The following is a 25,597-nucleotide window of genomic DNA, read 5'->3' as shown; positions in this document are numbered from 1 at the left end:
AATCTTTTAACTTGGTGCAAAGCTATTCCTATTTGAACATTCTGGCCACTTTTTTTTCTCAGCAGTTTTATTTTTGGAATGTGACCTGAAGGAACAAAATGTACCACCTCAACTTTACTGACATTGAATTCCATTTAGAACTTTTTAGCATAATCCACCATCTTATCAATATCACTTTGACGCTTCCGTTGGTTCTCGGAATTATTTACGATGTCTCCTATTTCTCCGTGAACAGAAATGATCCTAGAACAAAATCTTGGGAGGAAGTGCTACCCAGTTCCAATTGCTCTGAGACATTAAGCTCCTATTCTTTGTTTTCGCCCTCCGAATCAACTTTTAATGCCAAATTGTTACCTTTTCCCCTCATCCTGTATCTCTAAATCTTCTCCAACAGCCTTCTGTGTACAAACTCGCCAAAGGTTTTCTGAAAGTATGTACACCCAAACCTACTGCATTATCCACACTTACCATACCTGTCACCTCCTCAAAGAATCTATCAGATTTGTCCAACATGATGCTGAATATCATATGTCCATCTGTTGCTTGACAGATACTGGTGACGAGTAGCCGTGCCTTACTCCTGAAACAATGGGACTGGAAAGAGAATGTGTGTACTCGTACATGGAAAGCTATTCATACTAGTCCAGTGGCTAGCATAGCTTTTGACTCTACCTCAACTTTATTGGCTACAGGTATAAGTCTTTTCTTGGTGTGTTTATACCTATATCCTTTGATCTGTTCTATGTTATGATGTGCATAAGGGTGCCATTAGTAATCTTGTCGGTCACACAGTGGATCCACCTGCTGCATTTGGATTGAAATCCTACTCAGAAGGAATGCAATGAAACTATTATGTGTTTTGTCATCGTTTTCAGGAGGATGTGATAGTACCATCAAGATTTGGGATGTTATCCAGCAGTACTGCACACACAATCTGAAGGGTTCCTCTGGAGTTGTTCAGTAAGGAAAATTAACTATGACTTAATTTTGGAACTGTAATGGATGCAAAATATATGTTTTAAAAAAAAAAAATCAACTGCAACATTGTATTGTAAGTTTATAAAAGTTAAGATGTACTTGCTCCAATCTTTGCCTGGTAAGATGGTAATACATTTGCTGTCAACTGAAATAGGATTACACTGATTTTTCTTTTCTTTTTTGGTGCCACCTCATTTCCTCTTTGCAGCCTGGTTGAATTTCATCCCGACATATCTCGACTTCAGCTTTTCTCCTCTTCGATGGATTATAAAATACGACTTTGGAACCTGAACACCAGCAAATGTATTATGGTGCTGGATGCTCACTACAGTGCTGTGACTTCATTGGCATTCACTTTGGATGGAAACACGCTTATCAGGTACATCCAAAATTTAGGGGCAGTGTTGTTATAGTATATATTCTGCTATGAGTAATCCTGTGTTTTAGCTGAACAAATAGGCATATATCAGGTCTTAACATAAGAAATAGAAGCAGGGGTAGGCCATTTGGCCCATCGAGCCTGCACCACCATTCAGTTAGATCATGGCTGATCTGATAGTGGCCTTAATTCCACTTTCCTGCCTGCCCCCCCTCCCCCCCCACCATAACCCTTTACTCCCTTGGAGATCAAAAATCTGTCTAACCCAGTATTGGAAATATTCAATGACCCAGTCTGCACTGCTCTCTGGGGAGGAGAATTCCAAAGCTTAACGACCCTCTAAGGGAAGAAATTCCTCCTCACCTCAGTCTTAACTGGGAGGCCCCTTATTTTGAAACTGTGTCCCCAGTTCTAGATTTGCTTCTGAGGGGAAAAATGTTCTCAGCATCTCCCCTTAGCCAGAAATAAGAAATAGATGCTGATCATTATCTTTATGAGCACTACTAAGACTGGTTTTTTTCGCAAAATAAATTTGTATAAGTACCAGACTTCTAGTTTAAAAATTGTAAGTTTGTTTCAAAGCCTCTTGGCTTCCTGGTGTTTCCAGTCTCCCCTCTTATCTGCCCACACAACCCCGGCCACACACCTTTCTCTCCTGATGGCAATTACCTTGGGATACATCTCCATGAGTGCCTGCAGCCCTATGGTGCCCCAATCTCTGATCTTTCTGTGACTGATCTCACTCGCTACACCAGGCTGAAGGGTGAAACTGCCGCTTTGTCAGGCCCAGAAACAGTTTTGCAATGAACCTCTTGCCTGTTCAAGTTTTTGTGTGTGAACCTAAACAGTGACTGTTGTGAAAAATACTCACTTATCGCAGCCCAGCCCTGTCCTCGCTCAAGCACTTTGCAGTAAGGTTCCCTGGTTAAAGATCAGGAGCAGCCTGCATGATGATTTTTATTTTCTCTTGCTTTGGGACAGTGGCCAATGTGAAGTGTGATACTGTAAGAAATTAATTAGTTTTAGCAACCAAATGATCAATATGAAAGAAAAACTAGTGCAGTTTTTATGTGAATTCAAAGGTGCAAAGATCTTTTAAAAGATATTATGCAAAATGCACAAGATTCAGCTTATTTTTTCTGCATTATAAAATTATTCATTTCATTCAGCTCTGGCCGTGATAAAATATGTACTGTATGGGACTTGAACACCTACAAGTCACAGAGAACAGTTCCTGTGTATGAGGTGAGTTGAAATGAGAATTTCTAATATTGAAGCTATTTTCAAAGTTGGAAAAGTTTAAAACAAAAATCCTCCAATTATGAACGACTTGTCATAAATAACTCTTAGCTGGGCGTATTTTTGCCCCACAGGCACTTGGGTGGTTATTTTAGCCAAAGGACAATAATAGGTGCTGAATGGGTGCAGTGCTAATAAGACACGCCTATTTAAAAGTCTGTATTTAGCATGCACTTTTGTTCCAAATTGCTGGTTGCCATGATTTGAACTTGCCTGAAGATGCTAAAGCAGAAACCTGCAGGTTTAGCGCTCAAGTGCTGATGAGGCAAAATTTTTATGGAGCAGTATATGTGGGTGCATGGAGCCCACATATTTTTCACTGAAGTTGTGGAGTGCTCTGTGTGACACGATGGCATGTTGCAGGATGGCTTAGTGGCCGAGGAGAGTGTGCACAGGTTCTCGGATGCAGCACTGGAGGTCCTGGTGGAAGAGGTCCAGAAGGGAGGGATGTCCTGTACCCACTGTGGGGCAGGACCACCACCCTGCCCTTGTGTTCCCCTTTCCTGCAGTAGCTGGTGCAGCTTTGTTTGGCCTTGCATCCTCCTCCCATTCCTCGTTCAAACCAACGGCACCTCTCGCAGAATGCCCATGACCAAGCACTTCTTTTCTCCTGGCAACTTCTATAAGGTGTCCAATATAAGTAGCACAGTCCTATTTTAGGGGGAGCAGTCAGAATTTCCAGAATAAATGTTCAGCGTATTGGTGAAACCTGTATGAAGTGTCCCAGAAAGTCTCCCAATGTCTTCAAACTTCCAGAAGCTAGTGAACGTGAAATGGTGAATATCCCTTCAAGTAACATTTAAAATCCACATTAACGCCTTGTTTACTCCCAAATTAGAATTAGAACATTACAGCGCAGTACAGGCCCTTCGGCCCTCGATGTTGCGCCGACCTGTGAAACCATCTGACCTACACTATTCCATTTTCATCCATATGTCTATCCAATGACCACTTAAATGCCCTTAAAGTTGGCGAGACTACTGCTGCAGGCAGGGCGTTCCACGCCCCTACTACTCTCTGAGTAAAGAAACTACCTCTAACATCTGTCCTATATCTATCACCCCTCAACTTAAAGCTATGTCCCCTCGTGTTTGCCATCACTATCCGAGGAAAAAGACTCTCACTATCCACCCTATCTAACCCTCTGATTATCTTATATGTCTCTATTAAGTCACCTCTCCTCCTCCTTCTCTCCAACGAAAACAACCTCAATTCCCTCAGCGTTTCCTCGTAAGACCGACCTTCCCTCCATACCAGGCAACATCCTAGTAAATCTCCTCTGCACCCTTTCCAAAGCTTCCACATCCTTCCTATAATGCGGTGACCAGAACTGCACGCAATACTCCAGGTGTGGTCTCACCAGAGTTTTGTACAGCTGCAGCATGACCTCGTGGCTCCGAAACTCGATCCCCCTACTAATAAAAGCTAACACACCATATGCCTTCTTAACAGCCCTATTAACCTGGGTAGCAACTTTCAGGGATTTATGTACCTGGACACCAAGATCTCTCTGTTCATCGACACTACCAAGAATCTTCCCATTAGCCCAGTACTCTGCATTCCTGTTACTCCTTCCAAAGTGAATCACCTCACACTTTTCCGCATTAAACTCCATTTGCCATCTCTCAGCCCAGCTCTGCAGCCTATCTATGTCCCTCTGTACCCAACAACATCCTTCGGCACTCTCCACAACTCCACCGACCTTCGTGTCATCCGCAAATTTACTAACCCACCCTTCTACACCCTCTTCCAGGTCATTTATAAAAATGACAAACAGCAGTGGCCCCAAAACAGATCCTTGCGGTACACCACTAGTAACTAAACTCCAGGATGAACATTTGCCACCAACCACCACCCTCTGTCTTCTTTCAGCTAGCCAATTTCTGATCCAAAGCTCTAAATCACCTTCAACCCCATACTTCCGTATTTTCTGCAATAGCCTACCGTGGGGAACCTTATCAAACGCCTTACTGAAATCCATATACACCACATCCACTGCTTTACCCTCATCCACCTGTTTGGTTACCTTCTCAAAAAACTCAATAAGGTTTGTGAGGCACGACCTACCCTTCACAAAACCGTGCTGACTATCGCTAATGAACTTATTCTTTTCAAGATGATTATAAATCCTGTCTCTTATAACCTTTTCCAACATTTTACCCACAACCGAGGTAAGGCGCACAGGTCTATAATTACCAGGGCTGTCTCTACTCCCCTTCTTGAACAAGGGGACAACATTTGCTATCCTCCAGTCTTCCGGCACTATTCCTGTCGACAATGACGACATAAAGATCAAGGACAAAGGCTCTGCAATCTCCTCCCTAGCTTCCCAGAGAATCCTAGGATAAATCCCATCTGGCCCAGGGGACTTATCTATTTTCACACTTTCCAAAATTGCTAACACCTCCTCCTTGTGAACCTCAATCCCATCTAGCCTAGTAGCCTGAATCTCAGTATTCTCCTCGACAACATTTTCTTTCTCTACTGTAAATACTGACGCAAAATATTCATTTAACGCTTCCCCTATCTCCTCTGATTCCACACACAACTTCCCACTACTATCCTTGATTGGCCCTAATCTAACTCTAGTCATTCTTTTATTCCTGATATACCTATAGAAAGCCTTAGGGTTTTCCCTGATCCTATCCGCCAATGACTTCTCGTGTCCTCTCCTTGCTCTTCTTAGCTCTCCCTTTAGATCCTTCCTGGCTAGCTTGTAACTCTCAAGCGCCCTAACTGAGCCTTCACGTCTCATCCTAACATAAGCCGCCTTCTTCCTCTTGACAAGCGCTTCAACTTCTTCAGTAAACCACGACTCCCTCGCTCGACAACTTCCTCCCTGCCTGACAAGTACATACTTATCAAGGACGCGCAGTAGCTGCTCCTTGAATAAGCTCCACATTTCGATTGTTCCCATCCCCTGCAGTTTCCTTCTCCATCCTACGCATCCTAAATCTTGCCTAATCGCATCATAATTTCCTTTCCCCCAGCTATAATTCTTGCCCTGCGGTATATACCTGTCCCTGCCCATCGCTAAGATAAACCTAACCGAATTGTGATCACTATCACCAAAGTGTTCACCTACATCTAAATCTAACACCTGGCCGGGTTCATTACCCAGTACCAAATCCAATGTGGCATCGCCCCTGGTTGGCCTGTCTACATACTGTGTCAGAAAACCCTCCTGCACACACTGGACAAAAACTGACCCATCTAAAGTACTCGAACTATAGTATTTCCAGTCGATATTTGGAAAGTTAAAGTCCCCCATAACAACTACCCTGTTACACTCGCCCCTGTCGAGAATCATCTTCGCTATCCTTTCCTCTACATCTCTGGAGCTATTCGGAGGTTTATAAAAGACTCCCAACAGGGTGACCTCACCTCTCCTGTTTCTAACCTCGGCCCATACTATCTCAGTAGACGAGTCCTCAAATGTCCTTTCTGTCGCTGTAATACTCTCCTTGATTAACAATGCCACACCCCCCCCCCCCCCCCCCTCTTTTACCATCTTCTCTGTTCTTACTGAAACATCTAAATCCCGGAACCTGCAACATCCATTCCTGCCCCTGCTCTACCCATGTCTCCGAAATGGCCACTACATCGAGATCCCAGGTACCAACCCATGCTGCAAGCTCACCCACCTTATTCCGGATGCTCCTGGCGTTGAAGTAGACACACATTAAACCAGGTTCTTGCTTGCCAGTGCCCTCTTGCGTCCTTGTAACCTTATCCCTGACCTCACTACTCTCAACATCCTGTACACTGGAACTACAATTTAGGTTCCCATTCCCCTGCTGAATTAGTTTAAAACCCCCCCGAAGAGCACTAGCAAATCTTCCCCCGCCCCCCCCCCCCAGGATATTGGTACCCCTCTGGTTCAGGTGAAGTCCATCCTGTTTGTAGAGGTCCCACCTACCCCAGAAAGAGCCCCAATTATCCAGGAAACCAAAGCCCTCCCTCCTGCACCATCCCTGCAGCCACGTGTTCAACTCCTCTCTCTCCCTATTCCTCGCTTCGCTATCATGTGGCACGGGCAACAACCCAAATAGCTGGTCGTTGTTCGGAGAGGGCGTGAGAACAAATACTAGCCCACCAAATGTCATGCAGTCTCCTAATGTGCGCTAGCAAGTATTTAAAGTGACAATCAGCCCCTTTAATGAGCTTCCAGGCTACTGTTTGCAGTGTATCCTTCAACTCCTTTATCAAGATGGCATCATGCATGGGCTAAATTGACCTTTTATCTCCAGATGTTGTCTTGGCCACCTTGGAGGATCTTTAGGGCCTAAATGTGCCGTCAAAAATCATCCCCTTACTCTCCAAGTAGGTAGATGGGTGCAGTACAGTTGTCCATAGGAACATAGGAGCAGGAGTAGGCCATTCAGCCCATTGAGCTGCTCCGCTGTTCAATATGATCATGGCTGATCATCCACTTCAATGCCTTTTTCCCACACTATCCTCATATCCCTTTATGTTATTGGTATTTAGAAATCTGTCAATCTCTGCTTCAAACATAGTCAATGACTGAGCTTCCATAGCTCTCGGGGGTAGGGAATTCCAAAGATTCACAACCCTCTGAGTAAAGAAATTTTTCTTCATCTCGGTCCTAAGTGGCTTCCCCCTTATTTTGAAATTGTGCCCCCTGGTTCTAGACTCCTCAATCAGGGGAAACCTCTTGCTTTCATCTACCCTGTCTATCCCTTTAAGTATTTTGTAGGTTTCAATGAGATCACCTCTCATCCTTCAAAACTCTAGAGAATACAGACCCAGTTTCCCCAATCTCTCTCCCTAGGACAGTCCCGCCATCCCGGGAACAAGTCTGGTGAACCTTTGTTGCATTCCCTGTATGGCAATAATATCCTTTCTAAGGTAAGGGGACCAAAACTGTACACCGTACTCCAGGTGCAGTCTAACCAAGCTTCTTTCCAATTGAAGCAAGACTTCAACTACTCCTGGATTCAAATCCTCTTGCGATAAAGGCTACATACCATTAGTCTTCCTAATTGCTTGCTGCACCTGCATGTTGGGTTTCAGTGACTCATTGACAAGGACACCCAGGTCCCTTTGTACATCTACACTTTCTAATTTTTTACCATTTAAGAAATATTCTGCACATCTGTTCCTCCTACCAAAGTGGATAACCTCACATTTTTCTACGTTATGTTCCATCTGCCACATTCTTGCCCACTCGCTAAGTCTGTCCAAAACCCCTTGAAGCTGTTTTGCATCTTCCTCAACACATTAGATTAGATTAGATTAGAGATACAGCACTGAAACAGGCCCTTCGGCCCACCGAGTCTGTGCCGACCATCAACCACCCATTTATACTAATCCTACACTAATCCCATATTCCTACCAAACATCCCCACCTGTCCCTATATTTCCCTACCACCTACCTATACTAGTGACAATTTATAATGGCCAATTTACCTATCAACCAGCAAGTCTTTTGGCTTGTGGGAGGAAACCGGAGCACCCGGAGAAAACCCACGCAGACACAGGGAGAACTTGCAAACTCCACACAGGCAGTACCCGGAATCGAACCCGGGTCCCTGGAGCTGTGAGGCTGCGGTGCTAACCACTGCGCCACTGTGCCGCCCTATATTCCAACCTAGTTTTGTGTCATCTGTGAACTTGGAAATATTACATTTGGTCCCCACATCCAAATCATTGATTAAATATTGTGAACAGCTGGGGCCCAAGTATTGATCCTTGCGGTACCCCACTAGTCACAGCCTGCGAGAATGGTTCAAACTCTGCCTGTTAACCAATCCTTAATCCATGCCAGTATATTACCTCCTATCCCAATTGCTTCAATTTTGCTAAACAACCTCCTATGGGGGACTTTATCAAAAGCCTTCTGAAATCTAAGTATACCAGGTCCCTGACTCCCCTTTTATCAATTCTGTTAGTAACACCCTCAAAAAAACACTCCTGACAGGTTCGTCAAACAAGATTTCCTTTCATAAATTCATGTTGACTATGCCCAATCAGATAATTATTATCCAAGTGTCCATTTATCATAACTTTTCAAATCGATTCTAGCATTTTCCCTACTACTGATGTAAGGCTAACAGATCTGTAGTTCCCCGTTTTCTCTCTCCCACCCTCCCTTAAATAGTGAGTTGACATTTGCTACCATCCCTGGATACAGCCAATGTTATTGCATTGTTTGTCCATCGGGTGGCTTCCTTTTGTAGTTTGTAAAGACTGTTCTGTGTCACCCAAAGTATATATATTCTTTTGTCTGGGTAAATTGGGACTGATAGTAACTCCACGAATCAAATATGTAATCTATTCCTGACTCTTAAAAATCATTTCTGCACAAAGATTCCTTCGACAGTAATAATTATGCAAAACCTTTTTCTTTTGTTGAAAGCCAGAAGTTTCTCAAAGATTTTCTGAAATTGCTCTGTAACTTCTTTAGTAACTGCTGCTAATCCCTCACCCAATCTTCTAATTTCCTTGCAAATCTTCTTTGATTCATAGACCGTGGAAGCAGTAATATTACTACCCGAGGACGAGGATTTCACTGCCTTGGGGGTGACCAGCAAAGAACCTCATTTTATCACCGCAGGCAATAAAGGCAGGTGCCAGATGTATACTTGGATAGTGATCAAACCAGTCAGTTAGAATGTTTTGTAGTAGCTAGCCCATGCTAAAAAAGAAAACATGGTAACTGACTGACTGGAATTTACTCAACATCCTTATTTAAACTGTAATGAAACAAATGGATTAATCGAGAAGTCTGCTATGTTCTGAAATTTATAATGTTAATATATTTGTGTTTTAAAAATTGCCATAGTGCCCAAAAGTTTTAGAACTTTCAAGGTGTGATCACCAAATCAAATGATACTGGATAGAAAGGATGTGAGAGGGTGCAGATGAAATTTGCCAGAATGGTTCCAGGGATGAAGAATTTTAGCTACAAGGTTAGCTTGTAGAAGCTGGGGTTGTTCTCCTTGAAGCATAGGAAATTGAAGGGAGATTTGATCGACATGTACAAGATTATGACAGTTTTAGATAAGGTAGACAATGAAAAGCTGTTCTCATTAGCATCATTAGCTAATGGTACAAGAACTAAGGGACATTTAAGGTTTTGGGCAAGTGATGCAGGGAGATGTAATGACCTAGAACTCATGAGGGTAGTGGAAGAGGAGATGATTAATGATTTCAAAAGGGAATTGGATGGGCACTTGAAAGAAATAAACTTGCGGGGCTGTGAGGATGGAGCGGGGGAATGGGACTGATTGGATTGCTCTACGTAGAGCTGGCATGGACTCTGGCCAAATGGTTCCCTTCTGTGCTGTAATGAGTCTATGAAGCAACTAACAATTCAAGAAAATTCCAGAAATTGTCTGTGTATTGTATATGTTGTACCTTATATCTGATGTTTGATTATAAGTATCCCAGAATATTCTAAAAACTATATTGTTTATAATGTGGATCACAACTTTTAAAAAAATTTGTCCTTTGGATGTGAGCAGCGCTGGCAAGGTCAACATTTGTTTCCTATCCCTAATTGCTCTTGAGAAGGTGGTGGTGAGTCACCTTCTTGAACTGCTGCCTTTTATGTGGTTCAGGTACTCTCATAGTGCTGTTAGGAAGGGAGTTCCAGAATTTTGATCCAGCAACAGTGAAGGAATGGTGATGTAGTTCCAAGTCAAGATGGTGTGCAGCTTGGAAGAGAACTTTCATGTGGTGGTGTTCCCATGTACCTGCTGCCCTTGTCCTTCTAGGTGGTAGAGATTGTGGGTATGGGAGGTGCTGTTGAGTTGCTGCATTGGCATCTTGTAGATGGTACACACTGCTGCCACTGTGCGCCAGTGGTGGAGGGAGTGAAATATTATAGGTGGTGGATGGGGGCTGCTTTGTCCTGAATGGTGTTGAACTTCTTGAGTGTTGTTCGAGCTGCACTCATCCAAGCAAGTGGAGAGTATTCCATCATACTCCTGACTTGTGCCGTGTAGATGGTGGACAGACTGTGAGAAGTCAGGAGGTGAGTTACACGCTGCAGAATTTTCAGCCTCTGACCCTGCTGTTATAGCCACAATATTTATACTGCTGGTCCAGTTAGGTTTTTGGCCAGTGGTGACCCTCAGGATGGTAGGGGATTCAGCAGTGGTAATGCTGTTCACTGTCAAGAGGAGCTGATTAGATTCTTTCTTGTTGGAGATGGTCATTGCCTGGCACTTGTGTGGCATGAATGTTATTTAATACTTATCAGCCCAAGCCTAAATCTTGTCTTGGTATGCTGCATGTGGACATGGACTGCTTTAGGACATGGGCCGGGTTCGGGTTGGACACACATGGTAAGTGTTCTGCCGATAAGTATTGAAATTAAAAAAACTTATCTGAGCTGGAAGTCCGGAACGAAACTGAGTGTGCGTAGTGAGTGAGTGACGTCACTATGACGTCATCATGCACGCGCTGCAGGTTCAGAGTCGGAAGGTAAGTAAAGGGATAGTCGCAGTTGGGCTCAGGTCCGGTCGGGTCGGGCGCGGGGCAAAATCGGAGGGACTTGGGCTGGGTCGGGCTCGGGTCCGCTGTAGTTCGGTTCGGTTTCTTTCTCCTGATCTGAGCAGGCTTTTACTGAACACACTGCAGTCATCAGCGAACATTTCTATTTCTGAGCTTATGTTGGAGGGAAGGTCATTGAGAAAGCAGCTGAAGATAGTTGGGTCTACGTCACTACCCTGAGGAACTCCTGCAGCGATGTCCTGTCCTGTCCTGGGACTGAGATGATTGACCTCCAACAACCATCTTCCTTTGTGCAAGGTATGGCTCCAAAGAGTGGAGGATTTTCTCCCTTATTCCCATTTACTTCAGTTTTCCTTGGGCTCCTTGTTGTCACACTCATTCAAATCCTACCTTGATGTCAAGGACAGTCATTCTTACCTCGCCTCTTGAATTAAACTCTTTTGTCTGTACCAAGGCTGTAATGAGATCTGGGACCAAACTTGGCCGAACCCAAACTGATTGTCGGTGATCAAGTTATTGCTGAGTTAGTGCTGCTTGATAGCACTATCAACAACACCTTCCATTGCTTTGTTCATGATTGAGAGTAGACTGATGAGGTGGTAGTAGACTAGATTTGTCCTGCTTTTTGTGGACAGGGCATACCTGGACAATTTTCCACGTTGTCGGGTAGATTCCAGTGTTTTAGCTGTACTGAAACAGCTTGCCTAAGTGCACGGCTAGCTCTGGAGCACGTCTTCATTAATGCAACTGGAATGTTGTCCGGTTCTGCAGCCTTTGATGTATCCTGTGCCTTCATCCATTTCTTGATCTCGTGGAGTAAATCGAATTGTTTGAAGACTGGCATCAATGCTGATGGGAACCTCAGCAGGAAGAGGCTGAGATGGATCATCTACTCGGCACTTCTGGCTAAAGATGGTACATTGAAGTTTAAGTTAATGCTATGGGTTGATGGATTGTGATTTCAACCTATAAGCATTTTAATTTTTTTTTTCATTCATTCATGGGATATGGGCGTCGCTGGCCAGGCGAGCATTTATTGCCCATCCCTTATTTCCCTTGAGAAGGTGGTGGTGAGCTGCCTTCTTGAACCGCTGCAGTCAATGTGGGGTAGGTACACCAACAGTGCTGTTAGGAAGGGAGTTTCAGGATTTTGACCCAGCGACAGTGAAGGAACGGCGATTTAGTTTCAAGTCAGGATTGTGGCTTGAAGGGGAACTTGCAGGTGGTGGTGTTCCCATGCATTTGCAGCCCTTGTCCGTCTAGATGGTAGAGGTCGCTGGTTTGGAAGGTGCTGTCCAAGGAGCCTTGGTGTGTTGCTGCAGGGCATCTTGTAGATGGTAGACACTGCTACCACTGTGCGTTGGTGGTGGAGGGAGTGAATGTTTGCAGATGGTGTGCCAATCAAGCGGGCTGCTTTGTCCTTGATGGTGTCGAGCTTCTCAAGTGTTGTTGGAGCTGCACCCATCCAGGCAAGTGGAGAGTATTCCATCACACCCCTGACTTGTGCCTTGTAGATGGTGGACATGCTTTGGGGAGTCAGGCGGTGAGTTATTCACCGCAGAATTCCTACCCTCTGACCTGCTGTTGTGGCCCCAGTATTTATATAGCTACTCATGCAGCCCAGTCTCTACCAGTCATAGATGAGCTGGACGCACAGCCAACAAAATCGGAACTCAGTGATGACATTGATTCTCTAGCCAGTGGAAAAGCCCCTGGGAAGGACGGCATTACCCCTGAAATAATCAAGAGCTAAGCCTGCTAGACGTTCAGCACTCCACGAACTGCTTTGCCTGTGCTGGGATGAGGGAGCAGTACCACAGGCCATGCGCAATGCCAATATCATCACCCTCTATAAGAACAAGGGTGACCGCGGTGACTGCAACAACTACCGTGGAATCTCCCTGCTCAGCATAGTGGGGAAAGTCTTCGCTCGAGTCGTTTTAAACAGGCTCCAGAAGCTGGCTGAGCATGTTTACCCTGAGGCACAGTGTGGCTTTCGAGCAGAGAGATCCACCATTGACATGCTGTTCTCCCTTCCCCAGCTACAGTAGAAATGCCACAAACAGCAGATGCCCCTCTATGTTGCTTTCATTGATCTCACCAAAGCCTTTGACCTCATCAGCAGACGTGGTCTCTTCAGACTACTGGCAAAGATCAGATCTCCACCAAAGCTACTAAGTATCATCACCTCATTCCATGACAATATGAAAGGCACAATTCAGCATAGCGGCGCCTCATCAGACCCCTTTCCTATCCTGAGTGGTGTGAAACAGGACTGTGTTCTTGCACCTACACTGTTTGGGATCTTCTTCTCCCTGCTGCTCTCTCATGCGTTCAAGTCTTCAGAAGAAGGAATTTTCCTCCACACAAGATCAGATGGCAGGTTGGTCAACCTTGCCCGTCTAAGAGCAAAGACCAAAGTACGGAAGGTCCGCATCAGGGAACTCCGCTTTGCTGACGATGCTGCATTAACTTCCCGCACAGAAGAGTGTCTGCAGAGACTCATCGACAGGTTTGCGGCTGCCTGCAACGAATTTGGCCTAACCATCAGCCTCAAGAAAACTAACATCGTGGGACAGGATGTCAGAAATGCTCCATCCATCAATATCGGCGACCACGCTCTGGAAGTGGTTCAAGAGTTCACCTACCTAGGCTCAACTATCACCAGTAACCTGTCTCTAGATGCAGAAATCAACAAGCGCATGGGAAAGGCGTCTGCTGCTATGTCCAGACTGACCAAGATAGTCCAGGAAAATGGCGCACTGACACGGAACGCAAAAATCCGAGTGTATCAAGCCTGTGTCCTCAGTACCTTGCTGTACGGCAGCGAGGCCTGGACAACGTATGTCAGCCAAGAGCGACGTCTCAATTCATTCCATCTTCGCTGCCTCTGGAGAATCCTTGGCATCAGGTGGCAGGACCGTATCTCCAACACAGAAGTCCTCGAGGCAGCCAACATCCCCAGCATATACACCCTACTGAGCCAGCGGCACTTGAGATGGCTTGGCCATGGGAGCCGCATGGAAGATGGCAGGATCCCCAAGGACACATTGTACAGCGAGCTCATCACTGGTATTAGACCCATCAGCCGTCCATCTTTCCACTTTTAAAGACGTCTGCAAACGCGACATGAAGTCCTGTGACATTGATCACAAGTCATGGGAGTCAGTTGCCAGTGATCGCCAGAGCTGGCGGACAGCCATAAAGGCAGGGCTAAAGAGTGGCGAGTCAAAGAGACTTAGCAGTTGGCAGGAAAAAAGACAGAGGCATAAGGAGAGAGCCAACTGTGTAACAGCCCCGACAACCAACCAATTTTATCTGCAGCACCTGTGGAAGAGTCTGTCACTCTAGAATTGGCCTTTCTAGCCACTCCGGCGCTGCTTCACAAATCACTAACCACCTCCAGGCGCTTGCCCATTGTCTCTCGAGACAAGGAGGCCAAAGAAGACTCCAGTTCAGTTTCTGGTCAATGGTAGCCCCTAGGATTTTGATAGTGGGGGGATTCAGCGATGGTAATGCCATTGAATGTCAAGGGGAGATGGTTTAGTTCTCTCTTGTTGGAGATGGTCATTGCCTGGCACTTGTGTGGCGCGAATGTTACTTGCCACTTATCAGCCCAAGCCTGGATATTGTCCGGGTCTTGCTGCATTTCTACACTTCAGTATCTGAGGAGTTGCGAATGGTGCTGAACATTGTGCAATCATCAGCAAACATCACCACTTCTGACCTTGTGATTGAAGGAAGAGATGGTTGGGCCTAAGACACTACCCTGAGGAACTCCTGCAGTGATGTCCTGGAGCTGAAATGATTGACCTCCAACAACCACAAGCATCTTCCTTTATGCTAGGTAAGACTCCAACCAGCAGACAGTTTTCCTCTAATTCCCATTGACTCCAGTTTTGCTAGAGCTCCTTGATGCCATACCTACTCAAATGCTGCCTTGATGTCAAGGGTAGGCACTCTCACCTCGCCTCTTGAGTTCAGCTTTTTGGCCATGTTTGAACCAAGGCTCTAATTAGGTCAGGAGCTGAGTGGCCCTGTTGGAACCCAAACTGAGCGTCACTGAGTAGGTTATTGCTGAGCAAGTGCTGTTTGATAGCACTGTCGATGACGCCTTCCGTCACTTTACTGATGATCGATAATAGACTGATGGGGTGGTTGGCCGGGTTGGACTTGTCTTGCTTTTTGTGTACAAGATATACCAGGGCGATTTTCCACATTGCAGGGTAGATGGCAGTGTTGTAGCTGTACTAGAACAGCTTGGCTAGGGATGCGGCAAGTTCTGAAGCACAGGTCTTCAGTACTATTGCCGGAATATTGTCAGGGCCCGTAGCCTTTGCAGTATCCAGTACCTTCAGTCGTTTCTTGATATCATGCGGAGTGAATCGAATTGGCTGAAGTCTGGCATCTGTGATACTGGGGACTTCAGGAGGAGGCCGAGATGGATCATCAACTTGGCACTTCTGGCTGAAGATTGTTGCAAATGCTTCAGCCTTATCTTTTGCACTGATGTGCTGGGCTCCCCCATCATTGAGGATGGGGATATTTGTGGAGCCACCTCCTCCAGTTAGTTGTTTAATTGTCCACCACCATTCACGGCTGGACGTGGCAGAACTGCAAAGCTTAGATCTGATTTGTTGCTTATGGGATTGCAGTCTGGTATGCAAGTAGTCCTGGGTTGTAGCTTCATCAGGTTGACACCTCGTTTTGAGGTATGCCTGGTGCTGCTCCTGGCATGCCCTCCACTCTTCATTGAACCAGGATTGGTCTACCAGCTTGTTGGTAATGGCAGAGTGGGGGATATGCCATGCCATGAGGTTACAGATTGTGGTTGAGTACAATTCTGCTGCTGATGGCCCTCATGGATGCCCAGTTTTGCATTGCTAGATCTGTTCGAAATCTATGCCGTTTTACACAGTCGTAGTGCCAAACAGCACGACGGAGAATATCCTCAATGGGAAGACGGGACTTTGTCTCCACAAGGACTGTGCGGTGGTTCCTCTGCCAATACTGTCATGGACAGATGCATCTGCGGCAGGCAGATTGGTGAGGACGCGGTCAAGTCTGTTTTTCCCTTTTTTGTTGGTTCTGTCACCACCTGCCGCTTACCCAGTCTCGCAGCTATGTCCTTTAGGACCCCACCAGCTCAGTCAGTAATGGTTGCTACTGAGTCACTCTCGGTGATGGACATTGAAGTCCCCCACCCAGAGTACGTTCTGTACCCTTGCCACCCTCAGTGCTTTTTCCAAGTGGTATTCAACATGGAGGAGTATTGACTTATCAGCTGAGGGAGGGCGGTCAGTAGTAATCAGCAGGAGGTTTCCTTGCCCATGTTTGACCTGATGCCATGAGACTTCATGGGGTCTGGAGTCAATGTTGAGGACTCCCAGGCAACTCCCTCCCGACTGTATACCACTGTGCTGCTGCCTCTGCTGGGTCTGTCCTGCCGGTAGGACAGGACGTGCCCAGGGATGGTGATGGCGGTGTCTGGGATATTGTCTGTAAGGTATGATTCGGTGAGTATGACTGTGTCAGGCTGTTGCTTGACTCGTCTGTGGGACAGCTCTCCCAACTTTGGCACAAGCCCCCAGATGTTAGTAAGGAGGACTTTGCAGGGTTGACTGGGCTGGGTTTGCCCTTGTCATTTCTGGTGCCTAGGTCGATGCTGGATGTTCCATCCGGTTTCATTCTTTATTGACTTCATAGCGTTTAGATACAACTGAGCAGCTTGCTAGGCCATTTCAGAGGGCATTTAAGAGTCAGCCACATCACTACATTTTGATACCTCAAATATATCTATAATATATTAAAATCTTTATTGGTCTGCACTTCTTGCATCCAAAATCTTACTACTTTCTTATTGTTTCACCTTGTGTCACCTTTTTCCATTATAAATTCCTGTATACAAATTGATGCTGGAAACTGCCGACATTAACTTGTCAGTTTGTATTTACCCAATAGTGGAGCTGTCGAGCTTCAATTTTTTCCATCTTCTTTGATTATATTGCGGAGAAACTCCTCTGTTCCAAGCAACTTTGTTCCTGCTTTCCAAATCTTCATATATGTTGCTATTTAACTATAAATTATACAAAATTGAAGTACTATATAAAGATGGAATGTATGACTTAGAATCAGGACTGAATTCCATGTGCGTGACCTAGTTCAGTTATCCCTACCTCCTAACCATACTTCCACTCCCTGCAGTGTTACAGGTGATCATTTGTCCATTTGCATGTGCAATTTGGCAGCTGTTCTGAACAAAGTCCATTAATACTAGCTTTTTTGGGCCTCGCCACCCACCTCTTTCTCGTCCCCTCCACTTCTTCTGTTGTTGGAATGTTTGTCCAACATCCAAGGCTTGGATGAGCTGCAATTTCTTCCATTTGAACAGTGGGAAGACCAAATCCATTGTCATCTGCATCGCCAAAAACTCTGTGTCCCAGCCAGTGGTTCCATCTATCTTCCTGGTCATTCAGGCGGAATCAGAATTTTTGCAACCTCAGCGTCTTCTATTCAACCCTGTGCTGGTAAAGCAGCCTACTTCCACATCCATAATATCATCCACCTGCATCCTTAATTCAGCTCCTATGCTGCTGAAACCCTCGTTGGGCTTTCGTGGCCTCTAACTATTTCAACACCCTGCTGCCCAGCCTCCCACCTTCCACAGTACATAAACCTCCACTCATCCAAAGCTCTGTTGCTCATATCCTATTTCACACCAAGTCCTGCTCACTCATCGTTTCATCCTTGTTGACAGATAGGAACATAGGAACAGGAGTAGTTTAGCCCCTCGCGTTTGTTCCGCTATGCAGTGAGATCATGGCTGATCTGCAACCTAACTCCATATCCCCATTTTTGCCTCATATCCCTTGATACCTTTTGACTAACAAAAATCTATCGATCTCCATTTTAAAATGAACGATTGAACTAGCATCATTTGCCTTTTGCAGAAAAGAGTTCCACATAAACCCTGAATGATTCAAATTTAAAATTCTCCGTGTAATCTGTAAATCCTTTCACTGTCTTGCCAGTCTCGATCTTCGTAACCTCCTCAACCCTCCAACCCCACGTTAGATCTCTGTTCCTCTGACCTAGGCTGACTGTGCATTCCTCGTCTCTACATGTTACTGTTGGTGGCTGTGCCTTAGTTGCTTAGACACCCTGATCTGAAATCAATGCACCCGCCCCTCCAAGGGCACCCCCACTCCCCCCTGCTGTCCCCAAGCTGTATCACCTCTCTACTTCCCCCTCTTCCTTTTAAGATCTTCCTTAAGATTAACCTCTTTGTCCAAGGGTTTGTTTACTCCTTCGAATATCTGGTTCTTTGGCTCTGTGCCTATATTTCTAAACACACTTCTGAAGCACCTTGGATATTTTTATAAATTCAACCTGGTTAATAAATGCTCTTTGTTGACGCTGATGGTGCTGATTGACATTTTTTTAAAGTCATTTAGATCAGTCCCTAACCACTAAACTAATAAACATAATGAACATTCTTCAGCTGGCACTGTTACTGTAGATGATTTGCAGCCTGCAGTGAGTTTTCAGTTATTCTGAATCTTGCATTTTTTTTTATATAACTAAAGGGATCCTTCGAATTTGGGAAGCTTACTCTGGAAGATGCATATACTCCCAGTGCATGCCTGGTAAACCTAAGAAAGAAACTGAAGATGACACAGATGAGCAGTCTCTGACCCATTGCATGCTGGTCCCTGCAACAAGGAAGCTAACCACTGTAACTGCTGAGCATAATATTCTTTCCTATGACCTACGCACTCTGAAACTCGAGCGTCAGGTGAGTAGAACTTTAAAGAACTCCCTCCACCCCAAACCCTACTGTTCCCATCCCCATCATAAAATTACACTGACTAAGTAGCTTTATTGCACCTGAAATATTAATATCATTAATAGGGAATAAGTTTCAGTGCCATTCAACAGCAATAAACTTGCATTTATATAGATACTTTGACAGAATAAAATGGCACAAGGCTTATTCATTCCATGGCGTGCATGTCGGTTTTTGTTGATTTGGGTCTCTCATCCACAAGCCAGCATGCTGGACAGGCTTGGCTGCTTGTTAGGCAGTGACTGTTTGTTTCAAAGACAGCCACAGGTAATTTATTGAATGTTGTGAGTAGAGATTGTGAGGATGAGTAGAGCATGGTTGCAAGGGTTGAGGATGATCTGCAGTGACAAAGAGGGAGGAAGGTGTTGGAAGCAACATTCCCTCTAAATTTTCTTTGTACTGGGTGGCCTACAAACTCCTCTGAGCCCTACTATTTTGCCCATGGGCAGTTTACATTTCAAAGGTCACTGAACTGCTGGGTTGCTGCAGTTGTATAAATGAATTGAAAAAGTCACTTGGTGGTATAGAACTTGAGTATTGCTGAAAAAAAGAAACATGCTGTCGTAGCTTTTCATCTTACGCTTGTCAGGACAGATGCAATAATGCCAGATTTCAAAGGGAGCACCCATTTATACTGTATTTACTGAACAATCCCGCTTGTGCTAAGAATTACACTAACATCCAATTTAAGATTATCATTTGGGCTTGCAATGTGGCTCACTTACGCTGGCTAGATGCTACATATATTCACATGCAGGGACCTGTCCTCTACAGTCAAATGGAACATGTCCAGGCATTTTTTTTTTTGAATTAAACAAAAGTGTGGTGGGCAATAGATCCCTGGTGCATTTTCCATGACAATGCCTCGACCAGAGTCGACTTGCCAACCAGTTCAGCCCCCTTTTCTCATGTAGTATAAATTATTGCTCCATTTGAAATATGACATTCTGTCCAGATGAGTGGAAAATGAAAAGCTACGACAGAATTGAAAATACTTTACAGTTCATGACACTAAAAGAGGTGACCTTACTAAAGTGAAAATGTTAACGTACAGTACTGACTAAGTACATAAAGAGAGTAGCTAAAGTAGACATCGGTCCCTTAGAAGCAGAGACAGGATAAATCATCATAAGGAATGAGGAAATTGCAGAGGCATTGAACAAATATTTTGTGACTGTCTTCATAGTAGAAGACACAAGCTTCATACCAGAAATAGAAGGTAACCTAGGGGCTAGAAAGGGTGAGGAGATTCATATCAGCAGAGAAGAAGTATTGGAGAAACTTGAGGGACTAAAATCTGACAAATCCCTAGGACCTGATGACCTACATCCTAGGGTTCTCAAAGAGATAGCTGCAATGATAGTAGATGTGCTAGCTTTGATTTTCCAAAATTCCAGTAGATGCTTTACACCTGGATTTCCAAAAGGCATTCAATAAGGTGCCACACAAAAGGTTAATGGACAAGGTAAAGGCTCATGGAGTTGGGGGTAGTATATTAGCATGGAAAGAGGATTGGTTAACAGACAGGAAGCAAAGAGTGGGCATAAATGGGGCATTTTCAAGTTGGCAGGCAGTGAATAGTGGGGTGCCACGAGGATTAATGCTGAGTCCTCAGCTATTTACAATCTATATTAATAACTTAGATATATTACTCGCTGTCTCTACATCTAAGTTTCCTGGTGATACAAAGCTAGGTGGGAAGATAAGCTGTGGGGAGGACACACACAGGCTACAAAGAGATATAGACAGGTTAGGTGAGTGGACAACTAGATGGCAGATGGAGTATAATGTAGGGAAATGTGAAGTTATTCTCTTTGGTCATAAGAATAGAAACACAGAATTTTAAAAAAATGCGTGCAACTTGTAAGTGTCGATGTTCAAAGAGTGTGCTTATACAAGGAACGCAGAAAGTTAGCATGCAGGTACAAGTAATTAGGAAGGCAAATGGCATGTTGGCCTTTATTGCAAGGAGATTGGAGTACAAGAATAAAGAAGTCTTGATACAGTTATATAGGGTTTTGGTGAGTCTACATCTGGAGTACTGTGTGCAGTTTTGGTCTCCACATTTAAGAAAGGATATACTTGCATTGGAGGCAGTACAGCCAGGGTTCACTAAATTGGTCCCTGGGATGAGGGGGTTGTCTTCTGATAAGAGGCTGAATAAATTGGGCCTATATTCTCTGGAGTTTAGAAAAATGAAAGGCAATCTTATTGAAACATACAAGATTCTTAAGGGGCTGAATAGGGTAGATGCTGAGAGATTGTTTCCGCTGGTTGGGGAACTAAAACACGGGGGCACAGTTTCAGGATAAGGGGCCGATCATTTAGGACTGAGCTGAGGAGAATTTACTTCACTCAAAGGGTTGTAAATCTTTGGAATTCTGTACCCCAGAGGGTTGTGGATGTTCCATCGTTGAATATAGTTCAGGCTGGGATAGACAGTTTTTGGTCCCTCAAGGAATCAAGCGAGCGCGAAAGTGGAGTTGAAGCCCAAAATCAGCCATGGTTGTATGGAATGGCGGAGCAGGCTCAATGGGCCATATGGTCTGCTCCTGCTCCTATTTCTTGTGTTCTCGTGCTGGGTTCCCTGAGGCTTGGGAAAGCAAGGTTAACCACTGTGGTTAAAAATTGAAACACTTGTTAATTTGGAAACATGGAGGTTTCAACGACTGACCTGCCTCCTGAGAGTGGGTTGGTTGCCCACCTACATTAAAACCGGAAGCGGGCAGTGATTGAGGTAGGTTGGGTTCCAGTTTCGGGTTTTAACAGTTTAAGTTAGAGTCTATTACAGCATAGAAGGAGGCCATTTGACCCATCGAGTCCATGCCAGCTGACCCAAACCCACCCATTTGTGGAGGTTAGAAAGGCCTCCTATTTGTCTGCAGTCACTAATGTATACTTTAATAAGATGCAGTTCAGTAAAAACCTATTTTTCCATCTTATCAGACTGCGCTTTGTTGCGCGGAAGTTATTGTTAGAAGAAATTCCTTAACACAGTGGCTTGTTGGGATCATGGATGACTTTGGCGCAAGTTGTGATGAAAGCTATTGCGTCTTTTAAGGGAAACATGGATAATTGGGATGCAGAGGAAAATATCGGACTTTGGGGAGAGAGCAGGACAGTAGCATTAGTTCTGGATTGGTGCAATCAGGCAGGATAGGCCAAATTACATGCTTTTTGGTTGCGAAACTTGTACGGCAAGAAATTGGTGAGTACCTTGGTGCGTTCTGAGCAAGTATGGCAATGGTGCAGATTGTACAGAACACCAATCACCAATATTTTGATATATGTTAGAGCCAATACTCCATTGGCTAAGGTTTTAGTATGGTACATGAATTTTTATATGCTTCAGGGTGTTAAGATTATTGATTACGAATGTTTTCTCTTTAGTTTGTAGGCTATAATGATGAGGTGCTGGATGTGAAGTTTCTGGGTCCATCTGATGCACACATTGTGGTGGCCACCAACAGCCCACAGCTGAAAGTTTTTGAGCTGGCAACGTTAAACTGTCAGATCTTATACGGACACACAGGTGAGCAAAGAATATGGAGAGTTTATTCTTGTGTTGGTTTGGTCATTTTAGTAATCCCTGAAGCCAGTCCTCACTGTGGTAACCCTGAGAGGTAGGGGTTATGGGGCTAATATTTGGAGAGTATGGCTGTTAGCCCAAAACAATATTTGAACAATAGATTAATTTTTAGTACATTGCAAGGTGTTGCAGTTCAGTCCATATACCTGGGTTATGTCAATCCATTTTTTAACACTCTTTTTTAACTCTTTACCTTTGTACAAGGCCTGATAAATCCCATAAAGGACCAGTATAATCATTGAGTATTCTCTCGCATTTTTAAAAAATGGTCATGCCATCACTGCAGCAATTGTTCACTCTCCCTTTTTTCTAATGCCATTTTAGCTTCCCAAACAAATACTGTTAGTCTCTCTGCTTTTCTGAATTGAACCTCTTATACATAGTGAAACCCACTTTTTTTTTTTAGATTAATTTCTTGAGCTCAGCTTTTAAAAGAGAGGCATGGATTTATATAGTGTGTTTCACAACCTCAGGACATTCCAAAGTGCTCTATTCGATGCATAGATATTATTGTAATGTCGGAAATGTGACAAGCACTTTGTGCACAGTGAGGTCCCATAAACAAAATGTGATAATGGCCAGATAATCTATATTTAGTGATGTTGATTGGCCAGGGCACCAGTCAGTGCATTTCTTTGAATAGTGCGATGGGATCTTTTATGCCCATCTGAGAGGGCTCATATAGAAGATGCTACCCTCAGTACTGCACTGAAGTGTCAGCCTGGATTTTGTGCTCCAGTTTCTGGATTGAGACTTGAACTGACAACATTTTGACTCCGAGGCAAGGGTGCTACAACTGAGCAACAGGTGACACTTTTAGAATTTAGAATGTGCCTATGGGTGTACATACACTCATAAATCCAGGAGTAACTTCTTTACCCAGAGAGTGGTTGGAATGTGGGGGAAAAACTTGCTACCACAAGGAGTAGTTGAGGTGATTAGTGTAGATGTGTTTAAGGGGAAGATAGATAACACTCGTGAGAGAAAGGAGCAGAAGGATATGTTGATGAGGTTAAATGAAGAAGGGTGGGAGAAGCATGGACCAGTCGGGCTTAATGGCCTGCCTCTGTGATACATTTTACTTTGTAATACTTTCTAAACTAGGTAAGACCAGGGCTGGCTTCATTCATAATGTACAGTTCCTCTGGGGCTAGTGAATCCCTCCTGAGTAATCTTGTTATATGAGGCAGTAGAATATCGATGTTGCTGATGGAGCAGAGATTGATTTCGGGAAAGTGTTTCACTAGCATCCAGTTAGTTACAGGGCCAAATTGCCCTCCCCCACCCTCAAAATGCATTGAAGCGTCCTGCTCCAAACTGTGCTAGTAGTGCTCAGTGGTAGGAAAATAAGAACTGTAGTACTGATTAAAAGTGAAATGTTTCTCCAAGAAGTGATTTACAGCTTTTCTGACTTGTCCAGGTGTTCGGCCTGACTCCGTCAGTAGCTCTAACACTGAGTCTGAAGGTTGTGGATAGAAGTCTCATTACAGGGACTTGAAAAAAATCTAGGTGACACTCCAGTGCCATACTGAGGGAGTGCTGCACTGTTGGAGGTGTCCTCTTTTGGGTGAGACATTAAACTGAGGGCCGGTCTTGCCTCCAATGGATGTAAAAGATCCCATGGCAATATTTCAAAGAAGAGCAGGGGATTTCTTCCAGAAGTTCTGGCCAATATTTATTCCTCCCCCAATGTCACTAAAACTGATTATCTTGTCATTATCACGTTGATGTTTGTGGGAGCTTGCTCTGCACAAATTTTTCTATATTCTAACAGTCTTTCAAAAGTACTTAATTGGCTGTCAAGTGCTATGGGTTGTCCTAAGATTCTGAAAGGCTCTATTTAAATGCAAGTCTTTCTTTTGCTGCAAACTTTTCAAGTGATTTTATATATTTAAAGTTGGGATAGACAGTTTTTTGGTCTCTTGGGGAATCAAGGGATATGGCGAGTGTGCGGGAAAGTGGAGTTGAATCCTCAGATCAGCCATGATCGTATGGAATGGCGGAGCAGGCTCGATGGGCCATCTGGTCTACTGCTGCCTTTCTTTCTTGAGTTCTTGTGATGGGCCAAATGGCCTCATTCTGTGCTGTGAGATTCTGTTAGTGCAACATATCTAATTGCTTCAGCTAATTTAGGTTCTGCTTTGTCTAGCAATATTAGGGTCTTGCCATGCTACAGAACAGTTTATGATTGCTAAAGTGGGATTACCATTACATTGAATTGTTGTACGCTATATAAAATCTGCTATGATTTCAGCATATACACCTGCATGTGTGTATTTCATTTACATTTTGGTGCAAAAGATCGTTTTGAATCATGTTTTTTTTTCTTCGTTTCTGACACATATTGTTACTTAGAACATAAGAACTAGGAGCAGGAGTAGGCAATTCAACCCCTCGAGCCTGCTCCGCCATTCAATACATTCATGGCTGATCTCATCTTGGCCTCAACTCCACTTTCCTGTCCATTCTCCATAACCCTTCAACCCATGACTAATTAAAAATCTGTCTGTCTCCTCAAATTTACTCAATGTCCCAGCATCCACTGCATTCTGGGGTAGTGAATTCCATGGACTCACGACCCTTGAGAGAAGTAATTTCTCCTCATCTCTGTTTTAAATCTGCTACCCCTTATCCTAAAAGTATGACCTCTCGTTCTAGATTGCCCCACCAGAGGAAACATCCTCTCTACGTCTACTTTGTCAATCCCCTTAATCATCATATGTACCTCAATTAGATCTCCTCTCATTCTTCTAAATTCTAGAGAGTAAAGGCCTAAATTGCTCAATCTCTCTTCATAAGACAAACCCCTCATCTCTGGAATCAATGTAGCGAACCTCCTCTGAACTGCCTCCAATGCAGCTACATCCCTCCTCAAGTAAGGGGACCAAAATTGTATGCAATACTCCAGGTGCGATCTCACTAATGCCTTGTACACTTGCAGCAACACTTCCCTACTTTTATACTCTATTCCTTTAGCAATAAATGCCAAAATTCCATTTGCCTTCCTTATTACCTGCTGTACCTG

At 44.3% G+C, this 25,597-nt stretch overlaps 1 protein-coding gene across 1 annotated transcript in view; it reads left to right on the top strand.

Moving 5' to 3' along the window:
* The window catches only part of tbl3 (transducin beta like 3), a 77,324-nt gene that overhangs the window by 7,109 nt on the left and 44,618 nt on the right, over positions 1 to 25,597 (top strand). The window contains exons 5-11 of the mRNA XM_068055758.1: positions 551 to 692; positions 876 to 960; positions 1,187 to 1,357; positions 2,527 to 2,602; positions 9,146 to 9,242; positions 18,724 to 18,932; positions 22,374 to 22,515. Coding sequence (XP_067911859.1) covers positions 551 to 692; positions 876 to 960; positions 1,187 to 1,357; positions 2,527 to 2,602; positions 9,146 to 9,242; positions 18,724 to 18,932; positions 22,374 to 22,515 — 922 coding nt within the window. The remainder of the gene's footprint in view (positions 1 to 550; positions 693 to 875; positions 961 to 1,186; positions 1,358 to 2,526; positions 2,603 to 9,145; positions 9,243 to 18,723; positions 18,933 to 22,373; positions 22,516 to 25,597) is intronic.

This window comes from Heterodontus francisci, chromosome 24, assembly GCF_036365525.1.
Source record: "Heterodontus francisci isolate sHetFra1 chromosome 24, sHetFra1.hap1, whole genome shotgun sequence".
In the NCBI taxonomy this organism is placed as follows: Eukaryota; Metazoa; Chordata; class Chondrichthyes; order Heterodontiformes; family Heterodontidae; genus Heterodontus; species Heterodontus francisci.
This window is presented reverse-complemented; position numbering and strand designations above follow the sequence as displayed.